General features: G+C 45.2%; 1 protein-coding gene across 1 annotated transcript in view; it reads right to left on the minus strand.

Annotated features, from left to right (window-relative positions):
* The window catches only part of LOC306974647 (exostosin-1), a 154,314-nt gene extending 142,487 nt beyond the window's left edge, over positions 1-11,827 (minus strand). The window contains exons 1-3 of the mRNA XM_079572017.1: positions 11,590-11,827; positions 10,705-11,238; positions 9,460-10,211 (exon numbers count right to left, since the gene is read on the minus strand). Of these exons, the coding sequence (XP_079428143.1) occupies positions 9,460-10,211; positions 10,705-11,034 (1,082 nt within the window). The 5' untranslated portion in view covers positions 11,035-11,238; positions 11,590-11,827. The remainder of the gene's footprint in view (positions 1-9,459; positions 10,212-10,704; positions 11,239-11,589) is intronic.

Consider the following 11,827-nt stretch of genomic DNA (forward strand, 5'->3'; position numbering starts at 1 on the left):
GGAAAGTGAAGATACCAGCGAAAACTTAAGGAACAGTCACCCACAGTCGGACCAGGAGGACATAGAAGCCACAAATGAGCAGAAAGAAAAGTAAGTAGACAACAGTCATTTTGGTGTCATCATTTGTGAAGGGAATGTTTTGCAATGCTAGTAGTTATTCCAGATGAGTTGGCAGACAAGATTTATTACAAAGTCTGTCTTGTTGTCGACAAACCTAACCGTAAATGATCTCGACATTTCAACTCTGCTGCTAGGTACTACTCACACACAACTCTTGAAAAACACGCTACAGCCCTGGCACCACGAGATAACATGCCCGGAAGTGAGAGATGTCAAGAAGCGCAGGACAAGGGCCGGGTGATTCGCAGAGAAGCAAAGGCAGAGCGGTGGAAGAGGTGTAAGAGGTGCCAAAAATGGGTTATTGAATCTGATCCAAGACAAGTCGCCTTCCCATCAAGTCCGAGAAGCACAACTCAAGACGTTATGGATGAAAATGATTCCGTCACTTTAGGTGATACAACTTCCGACATGCCCACCCCCATCTTTATCGATGACTCCGTTCTCGCTGCCTTGAAGGTGAGAGCGGCCTGACTCCATGATGGCAACTTCCTTTCCTATCTTTGTTTTAATGTCTGTAAGATGTTTTGGTTTTACAGAAAGCAATAGCCGCCAGTCACCAGAAGGAACAGAGGGGGTCACAGACACGGTTTAAAAGACTGTTCGGCTGCACAAGTGGCTGTGATACCCCACGATCTGAAGAGTAGACACCAGAAATCGCGAGCCTGAGAGAACAGAGGGCTCAACTTTCAGAAATAAAAACGTGCCTGGCTTAAAATTTGAATGAATGTAATGTTTAGGTAACAGCCATATGTCATTCAAGTTCAAGATGGCGACAACAAACAGTTTTTCTAATTTGTGTTGAGGTTTAGTGTGCCCAAGTGGTAGCGGAGTGTGACTTCTCGACGTCCACACACAATCTTTCGGCTTCGTGCATCTCTCACTGCCCACACAGGCCACAGGTTACACTCACAAGGACTGCCCCTGAGCGCGGCCAGCACCGGCCAAGGACACCGAGGCAATCAAGGAGTATTGTCTCCCGTTGTATGTAAAGCAACTCGCAAAATAAATAGCACTAAAGCGGAGTTATTAGCAGCAGAGGCTCGATGCTGCAGGAGCTGTTTATCTTTGTGGATGCACTTGGAGCTAATGAGGGCTAAGTGACTTCAGGGACAATTACAGGCTATAGGACATTATTTAAATCCACACATTACACACAAGATTAATTTCACAAAGGCCCTTACACAATGGTCTACATTTGTCACTGCTACGTCGCCTCACAGCGGATCTCACGATGTTGCCCCAGTGGCGGGCCTTGGGGACAAGCTCGGCCTTCTCTGGATCTTGCGTCTGGGTTGTCGTCCCTGTTTATTGGAGACACAAAGGTTTTTCTCTGTGAAGTATAAATGCGTGCCTTTTTAAACCTTGTGTATCTAATGAAGTCCCAAGCTGGCCCGAGACACTCAAAAGCCTCAGCCACATGCAGCTCACCTTCGCCCGGGCCGCGCAGCTCTGGGTGAAGCCCACTTTAATCACTATGAGCCGTGCGTGTGCCAGTTCGTCAGCTTTGATCCACTCCCCAGCGATCACACAAAGGCCCCCTCTCTGTTTCCGGGCCAGACAAGCCGATCTATAATTTTCAAAACAAGATCCTGTTCGCTGACTCACTTTTAGCTCGCCTTGTCAGCTATATATACATCACACAGGTCGAGCTGAGAGGAAGCTTCTAATCTGCCTATAGTGTTATGATAGGTGGTTCAAAGAAATAGCCAAAATCATGAAATCACACTTAAGCACCTGTACTACTGTTGACATAAAGAATCTTTCAGTGCACATGAAGTGGAACTATATGTGCGCTTTGAACTCATAACTGCAATCAAATCTCTCAGGTTTTCCTCTGGCACTTTCTCATGCCCGACGATAGACGGATACGACCGCAGACTTGTGGCAAATGAAAGGTCATGCAGGAACAACAGTGGCTTGTTTGTGTGTGATAAAGCTGGCCGAGGCTCTCAGTGAGATTAAAGAAACGGCCCGTGAACGGTGATGGATTCAGACCGCGATTCCTCCTGAAATCTGCACTTTACACTGTTTGAGTCTGCGCCGCGGCAGACACGGCATCAGAGGCCCTCATCTGGTCGGCCGTAGGAGTCAGGGAGAGGAAGAGACAAGATCAATATTTTCTCCGACGCATCTGACAAAATACAACAACCGTTTGTTCCATGGAGTAAAAGAGTCTCTCCCTCGCCCCAGCATGTGCAATGTGGGGCGAGGAAACATTTTGTGTCACTATAAGAATTGCACGAATCGCACAAAATATTAACATGAAGCACAATGTCATTTCATAAACTTTCTTTTTTATTTTATTTTTATGTTTGTGTGGCATTGCATTATGTTTTCTACACATGGAGGGGTCGTTTATAGAGTGTTGCTCAGGAGCAAAGTGAGTCACTTACACATTTTAAACTCACGCAGGATTCTTTCATTTACATATCAGATTTTAAATTATAAATCATGAATAGCTCTATGCTATTTCCAAGCTTGCATTCGCTATTCAGCAGCTGTCTTGATAAATTATTCCCTTTGAAAGATAAACATTATGAAGATGGAAAAAGAGACACACATCAATTTGTCCAAAGTTTATTCAAAAAGAGACAAAAAGCCAAAACAGGAATTTCCCTTTATTATTATTTATAGATTATTTATGACTTTGGCAAGACTATTTACAATCAGATTCAGATTCAGATGACCTTCTCCCAAATGAGCAAAACTTTAAGGGCCAGATCTTGTGACTGGCGCAGTCCGTGCGCAACTCTAAACGCAACGTGGTACACACGCGATCTTGCATGTGGCGCAGGTTTTGCGCTAAAGACTGCACTGCTAGGGAGAGGGCGTTATTTAAGAAAAAGAGGCCGACTGAGGCGTGGTTCATTACAAGCAGCACTACTCTTCTATGGCAACCTTCACATTATGTTCCTCTTTACATCCCACTGCCTTGTCTTCTTCCTTAGAATCGATGTCAAATTAAAAACAAAAGCGAAATTGCCTTGAAAAGTCTGTTCGAGCGTAGGATACACACGGCTTACTTTCTACAGTAGATCAACACCACAACACAACACCAAAACAACAGTTTTCCATAAATAAACCACACATGCCTTCAAGTGCCACAACACCACGTCTGATCTGAGTTTTAAGGTGACATTTCCATCGTGTGTCAGTGTTTACCTCCTGATGATGCTCCTTGTGTAGCCACAGCTCAGGGCGCATAGCAACTTTTTTTTTCTTTTCCAATTCAGCCGCTCCAAGAATCCTGCAGCTGTAGCGCAAATGTTCCAATACGCTACAGTATTCTTGCAACTGCTACATAACTCTGCAACTCCTCCACAGCCAATATGCCAGTTTCTGATCAGTTAAATCCTGTACATTTCGTAACTTTGCGCATTCGAACGGTGTCCAACGCGAGGCTGCTGCCTCTCTGTCCCGCCCGCTCACCTTGGATCTGCAGCGAGTGGCTGCAGCAGCGGAGGGACACTTTTATTTCTTTAATCTTTACCAAACATTGCGCGTTGCATCACGCATGTTACGCGTTTACAAGAGAAACCCCCCCCCCCCCCCCGCTACCCACCGTCTTCCGCAGATCTGTGAAAGCATGGGGAGGGGGCGGCACCACAACATCACAATGCGAGTCTGTCCCCCCATCCTGTCCTGCCCACTTTTTGCGCCAGGTATGACACTGAAGATTGCAAGGAGCGCCACCCGTCTGCGTACTCGTCTTCTCTACAGCCTGCGCTATGAACCACAAGATCTGGCACTAAGTCTCTCTCTAAACTTAGAATGAAGACATGTTAAAGTCAAACCAAAGCTAAACTAAAATGTATTTGGTGCTAAAATGGGTTCTTTTGAAGGCATTCAACAAAAGAATATCATTTTCCAACACAAATCATAAAACACCATCAGGCGTTCTCCACATATCCTCTGAGATGTTGTGTATCGAAGAGAGACTAAAAGTTCTTTAAATCAATCCGACAGCGCTGCAGCACCTCACCGAGCTGTTAATAGATTATCAGCTTTGGCGCCTGTCAGAGGGTCAGTTTAAACAAATGCCAAGTCGTCTTTGAACTAAATGTCAATCTATGTTTGGCTCTCCACGCGGGCCCCGCGACCATTAACCTCTGTTCATCTGCTGATTGGCCGCGGCGTTCCAGTCGAACCAGATCAATGCTGCCTCCTTTCACCAACCGAGGCACGAACCATCAATGTATCGATAACTCCCGTCAAGGCAAAGGATTATTTCGCTGAAAACGTTCATGTAAATGTTGGTTCTTGTCAGACAGGTGAATTCACACAAAAATGAAGAATGGGATGAAGGATGGAAAGACTGAGATCCCATAGACAACATGAAAGGATATTAACTTCTAATTTAGTTTCCGAGAGACAGGCTTGGATATTCAGGGAAGCCTAACGTGCCGCTGTCTGTCCCCCTGACCCCCGCCGGCCGAGGAATTAGCTCGCCCGCAATAAAACCATGTCGTCCATATTGAATGGTGCAGATGCCGCGCTCTTCCAGATGTGACAACAGCTGCGTCTCCATCTGAGGCGCACTTTAAACATGAAATTATAAACAGGCAGCCGGCACAGCACAAATTATTCAACTATCCAGCGCTCTTATTAAAAGACAATTAGAGAAAGGAGAGAATGCGACGGTGATGGGCTGGTAATGGTATTGGGGAGAGCATTGGAAGCTGACAATTAAACTCTAATGGTCAAAGCTCATTACAATAAGCTACATTATGTATGCATTACAGGTCAAGGATTATCGGTTTTGAAATCATTTGAGCCGCACTGTTTCCCACACGGCAGACAGAGGCTCAAAACTAAACTGGACTAAGTTTCATGGACTGACGATGTTCAGTCAAATGTTGCTGCTTTGATTTGGCTACAGGTAGCAAAACAATACATTTCCTCTTCCAAATGCTTCATTTTGATAACCCGCTGTAAAAACACTGTTGGCAAAGCAATAGGGAGATACAATTGCCATGAGATTTCTCGACACAGTTTAAAGTAATCTGTTTTTTTTTTTTTTAGATAGACCTACTTCCTGTAGACTGGTGGGTTTGAATAAGGGAACATTTAGGCAATAATTATATAACAGTGTGTCCTTAATAAATTGATTGGCACTTTAAAAAGAGCAATAACTTTAATAAGTTTTCATGTTCAGGCGCTGGGAAACGCCGCGTCAATGTTTGAACCTGCAGACTGGAGCCGCTGCAGATTCACGCCCGCACCTCATTACTTTCTCTTTCATTTACGCATTAAAGGCTCCGCTGTTGGAAGCTAAAACCTTCAATTCCCATCCCTTATTAGTTTTTTACAACCAATACAATACAATTGCTCCATACAAAGGAAACATAAGAACAAAATATTATGTATTATGTCAAATTATGTCAAAATCTCATCTTGTCTCGTTCTCGTGGACTTAATCTCATGAGATCTGTATCTGGGCCCACCCCTACAAAGCAACATAATGCCTGGAATGCGTTGTGCATAAACAGCAAATCAAACCACAATCAGGCAATTCGAAATTAGACATTAACTTCCCAAAATCACTCAGCCCTTTGTTCAATATACACATCCCTCAGTCTATGGGCCTGTTGAAGTTGAAGTTACCTCTTATCTATACTGTACATCTGACAAAAGAAAAAAAACATCTTGAGTAAGACAATGACTCACATCCAGCCACTACTATGGGCTTTGGTCTTTGGGAGCCTTACAGAACTTGTTGCAGCTGAAGCAAATGCATTATTGCGTTCGTCCAATTAGAGCTCATTTCGAGTGTTTCATATCCATAATGGCGGCGTCATGTTCCTCTATTTCCATTAACGTTAAAAATGCGCCTGTGCTTTCTCACACTTAAAACGTCTGTCAAAACGTCTTGTCGGCCGCGCGAAAACAAAGCAACAATTCATTTTCCCCGGAGCCGCGGTGAATAGACTTTATTGGATGAAAAGGCCCGGTCTGATTCATCACTGTCGGAGAGCCTCTTAAAAGGAAGTGGGAAGAAACGCGTCGATGGAGAATGTCTTCGGGAACAAAAGCGGAGAAAGACGGGGTCGATGAGCAGGAGAAGATGATGTTTATAGATTTACTGTATGGTCAAAAGGCTAGTCGTAATGTTTGACCCGTTGTCCCGTAAAAGAAATGTGTGAGAAATAATAAAGCAGATATGGGCGCTGTCCAGGGTGCTGAAATCTACCAATCCAACACCGCTCACTAAGGCAACTGACACTTTTCTGAGATGGAATAAAATGAAAAGCCTTTTTAATTTACCTCAATAAAATGTAAGTATAAAGTATAAAACAGCATAATAACCAAAGAGAACATTATTTAACTTGATATATTCAGTCATCACTTATAATTAATGCAGCTATTTTTTTTAATGGATTGTTGGGCCTGGTCTAAATGTCAAAGATGACTCATATTACCCAAAATAATCATCTCAGAAATAAATGTAAATGTAGTGAATGGTGGTTTTGGTGAGCAACAGGAGCTCCATGGTAACAGAGGCGGGGCTTAGACTTGAACAAAGTCGACTGGAAGTGCAGAAACAGTGTACAACAGATAGGAGGGATGCATTACATGGGTCTACCTGTCTCCACCTCTTCATCTCCGCTCTCTCCTCCTCCCTCGAGTTTGTGACCGTATCGTCGGAACCCCTGGCCTAGGAGCACATTACTTTAGCGTCATCGGTTCAAACCTCAGTCTGCTATCTAATCAAAATTATTAACACAATATCGGTGTTAATGTTATTTTCCCATCTAATAAAAAGACAATGGACAGTTAGTCATAGAATTAAATACAGTCAAATAAACAACACCAAAGTTCATCTGGAATCTGACTCTGATCTTAAACACAGTCTCTAATTGGTTTGTCGTTATCTTACACGCTGAAAAGGCCACGCGCCGCTCTGCTGCGGCCAAGATCCCTATCCCGCCCCTTGGTTTAAACAGCTTAATTCAATTGAGGGTGAAATTATCGGCTGCCTGGGGTTTGGGAGATCCTTGTTAGCGTGCGTGCGTTCCCTATGGGGCTGTTCTGGCTCCCCCAGTGCACCTCTCCGCTCTCTGTGATGTCTGTATTGACGCTCGGCTGTGTAAAACAAGCAGCTAAAATGCACAAGGCTCCCAATAGCTCAAAGTCAGGAGAGGAGACAGTTTCAATAGAGACGGGCAACTTCTCGAGAAAATATACAGGGTTTAGCGAGTCATTTTTTTTCAGTCTTCTCTCAAATGTTTATTCCCCTGGATGTTGCTCAGCCCTGTCATTTACTCAAGAGATACATCCCTCAGTCTTGTCTCATCAGTTTCTAGTGTTCTCAAGTTGACAAACTAATAAACTAATTTGAAAACACTGTAACACTGCGGCTCGCTTTGAACGCAATCAACCAGGACAGGGGCTGTGCGAGCCGTCTGTTCGAACATATTCTGTAAAATCAGCAGAGAGAGGCGCAGACAGCAGCTTTGTGTTTTGGTGTTGGATATCAGATGGATGTCATTCAGATCTAGTGAGGACTGAGGCGCTATTTATTTAGCGAGGAAGGCTCTTAAGCACTTTATGCTCATTAATGTACTCCCATCGATTGCTAGCCTCTGTGCCTCTGTCCGCTGCGCATTTTTACACAACTTTGGCAGCTCAGTGGAAACAAAATCCCTCGCAAGGCTGTGGAGTACCTTCTCTATTTATTACTCACAAAAATCATTTCCTTATCATCAAAATTAGAACAACATTCATTCATCGGTTAACTAAAAGGGAGTACGCCATAAATACTTTGACACTTGAGACGCACAAACACGGACACTTAATATACTCTCGCAGCATGACATAAAGCCAAAGCATTATTATGAGAGAAGGAAAGGCAACATTTTCCCCAGTGTGAGAACATACCATTGCAGATACATTCTAGATTTTAAGTGTGGATCCGTTTTGACCGTGCTAGTCCTAAACCTGCCATTTTCTATATTTACCGTCGACTCCCACACTCTCAAAGAGGGGCTGCTCATTATTTCACAATCCCAACCTGCGACTGTGTGGATTTGATCTGACCATCTCACTGAAGACCATCTGCTTTTGAAAAACAGCGTGGACGGGATGGTATGTCCATTCTTATATGAGATGTTTGGACACAACTAGCATGCACAGGTTATAGGCTTGTCTGTAAGTTGGAATCAGATATAATAAGTTCAAAACATGCAGTGTTTGAGTCTGAGAACACACCGAAGGCCGTACAAGTCGTAGCTTTCCCCCCTTTACCAATACATTCGAGTATTTTCCATGTGCACAGACATTCTTTACATAACGCCTTGTCACCAAATAATAATGGCAATTCTACTTTTTCACCAAGAGTCAACAGGGCATGTCCCAACTCGGTGTGGAGACATCATTATCAGAGGCAGCCAAACAACTGGAGCACAACTTTCTATACAGTAATAGCACAATGTCGAATCTATTGCTGAGGATTACACTAACAGGCAATTCGCTTTCATTCACTGAAGGCAATTTGGATCCACAATCCACTTATCTATATGTGATCGACCAAGGGACACACAGACTGAACAGGGCAGGTTTTAAATTCTGTCATATAAACACCTTAAAAAACTGTTCTACCTGCATTTAGTGAATTCCCGACTCATTTCTTTTCCACTCTTGCTACAAAAGGTGAACTCCTGTTGTTCGGCTTTTCGCTTGGACCGACTGCTGAGTTGACAAAACTTTTATTCCCCCCCCTTACACTTAAAGCCCCTTGGTATCTGCACATTCACTTTGCGCTTTGTTTCAGAAGCAAAAACCCGAGTCCCATGACAATAGTGAAACAAAAATATGCACATGAAAGCAGACGTGTCTTATTCTCGCTCAGAAGGACTGCTTTTTTTTTTTTTTCAGCACTGTGTCAGGGGTGTTATGATAGACAGCGCATCTCTCCGAACACGACAACAACAAGCTCCGGTGTGAAAGCTGGAAATTATCACATAAACACGTAGCATCAAAAAAACAGAGCTGTTAATGAGATCACTGCCTCGGAGCTACGTATAGTCTAAGAGAGAATCCAATTTGTCCCGTCTTTCTTAATACAAACGGCATTATTTACTCACGCAACGTCTTATTGATTTAGTACATTTTCAAGCACTGCCTGGAATTTGCATTGTGTGTCGTGATGATAGAGTAAAAGCAATTGTGTCTGTGGTAAAGAGAAAAAAGGCGATTCCATATAGGCCACTAATAAGTCTCCACGATGAAAGACAAAAGTAGCTGTGTGATATTTTGTGACTGCAGCACACAGTTCATAAGAGCCAGAGCCAGCGCCCAGAAGCACCTGAACAAAGCCAAAGCGAATAAAACTGGACTTACTTTGAGTACTGCTGGTTATCCCGGTCACAGCGGGCGTCCTTGTGCCTCTCCCAGTCCTTCCCGTGCTTACAGGTGGTCAGCAGGATAATGTCGTCCCCGTTGTGGATGTGATACAGGGCGTTCCTGGTCTCGGACCCGATGCCCGTGAGGTAGCGCTTCCCTTTAAAAACCAGCAGGTACTTCCTCAGCGGCGGCGCGTCGTGCAGAGTCATGTAGCCCACCGCCTCCCCCTTCAGCGAGTGCTCCTTTGAGAATAAAGGGATGGAGATGTCAAAGCCGGGTCTGAAGTTGACCACGTCGGCGCTGGCCTTGGCGAGCATGGCCTGTCCCGCCTCTAAGCCCAGATCCTCGGTGTAGTCCGGCCACGTGCCCGAGTACAGGTTGAAAATGAGGTGGTTCCTGCCGTCGTTCCACATGGGCAGGGTCTGTATCCTCGTCCGAGCGTTTTGGACATACTGGCTGGAGAGCTGGTCCCGGTCTAGAGTGTCCACAGACGGGACAAACAGACAGGCCTTGGAGGGGTCCGCGGTGTGGAAGCGAGACTCTTCGATGGAGGACAGGATCTTCTGGTAGGTCTCGGAGATCTCGTCCCCTCTCTGCGGGGGGTAGACGTACACTTTGAAGCCCTGCGCGCATCGCCTGAAGTCAAAGCAGGTCTCCATGCGGCAGCGCCGATTCCTGTAGATGTTGTCGCGGATGGCCCGGCGCTCGCGAGGGGACGTGTGCTGGTGCTGCAGCTGCGGGCTGTCCTCCTGCAGGGAAACACATCTCACTTCATTAACTTGAAATTACCCGTATCAAACATTAACAAAATAAAAAAAAAAATCAAGACAAGGCAACGGCACATGAGTATTTTGTTCTCTGCAACATTCACAGCAACATTTCACTTTTTACAAATTCATGCTCTGTTTAAATTCAGTTTACTTTTTTCAATTCCATCACATTGCCTCACCTGCTTTTGGAGGTGCGTGCCTTTTTCTGTTCTGCTCTGGCACTTTACCAAAACAATGTCAGCGAAATTTGCAATTTTATTCAAAACACAAAAAAACAGGCCACCTCCAGCTGCAGCGTGAGCAAATCTGATTATTTTCTGCACCTATTAGTCATGAAAGTAATTTGTAATGTAGAAAAAGAAAGCACGAAAAAAGTTTTTGCAACACATTGAGTAATTACTTGATTTTCAACGCCAGCCTAAAGGGGGTAAATCTATTTTATGAAATGACATCCGTGTCGTATTCGCTTTACCTCCTGCTCTCCCCCCTCCAGGTAAGGTTCTAGGAGCTCGGTGGTCCCGGGCCAGTGTCGGGGAGGTCGGGACGGGCTTCTCTGAGGCAGAGGCTGTGGCCCGGGCAGGAACGCCTCCACTCTGTCCACTCCGCTGTGTGAAGAGTAGGGGTATTCCTGGTACTGCTGGTACGGCTGAGGGTACTGGGGAAACTGGGAGAAGTGTCTGCTGTAGTGATACTGGTTCGGCTGGTGCTGCTGGTAATCCCCGACTTGCAGAGCCCACAGGTAAAGGAGGAAGAGAAGACCGGCCCCCACAGACACGAGCAGGTACCGCTTCTTGGCCTGCATGTGTGCTGCAGGCCCGGGGGGACAGGAGAGGGGCAGGAGGGGGGACAGGGAGATGAGGGGTAGAGGAGAGGGAAAGGATGGACAGAAAACGTCAGGAGGAAGAGAAGGAGACAGGAGAAGGGAGCAGGGGACGGCTAGGAGCAAACAGAGAGAGAGCAGGGAGGACGCTCTATCCACAGCTCGGCATCTCGGGGGCTGAAGTCACTAAAAACACAATCATTTCCAGGAATTAACAACACAGTAATAAAATAACAAAAACCCTGCCCTGTAATACTAGCAAATCATTACATGAGTTATAACAGAAAACAAAATCACACTGCAGCTTGATTGTAGCTTTGTTTTGTAATGAAAAAGAATGGGACTCCTCAAAAAGAGTTAGCCTATACTAAAATAGATACATCTGAAACCATATGGAAGCAATAAAAGCGCTGCGTAAAAGCACAGACTCTTCATCACACAACTTAATCGGCAGGTTTTTCAGAGGAAAAAGAAAAACTTAGATAGGATTGCTCACATTGATAGTGCCACATGGAGAGTCTAAAATGCATCGCTCACCGTCACTGCCGATGGAGAACACCTGTGGTCCCGGGACGCAGCAGGCACTGGTTCCACTCCTCTCCAGTCCCGCTGCAGGACTCCGCTGTTTGGACGCGCATTCTCCACGTTTTCATGCCAAAAGTAAACGCCACCCGTCCACAAACGCGCTCAAACCATCCATGTGAGGTTTCGGCTCCGAGCTCTGCGCTGCCATACTCCTCCTCCTCCGCGCTCAAGACAAATAAAAACTTTTTTT

The sequence above is a fragment of the Gobius niger genome (genome assembly GCF_951799975.1).
Source record: "Gobius niger genome assembly, chromosome: 15".
Taxonomy (NCBI): Eukaryota; Metazoa; Chordata; class Actinopteri; order Gobiiformes; family Gobiidae; genus Gobius; species Gobius niger.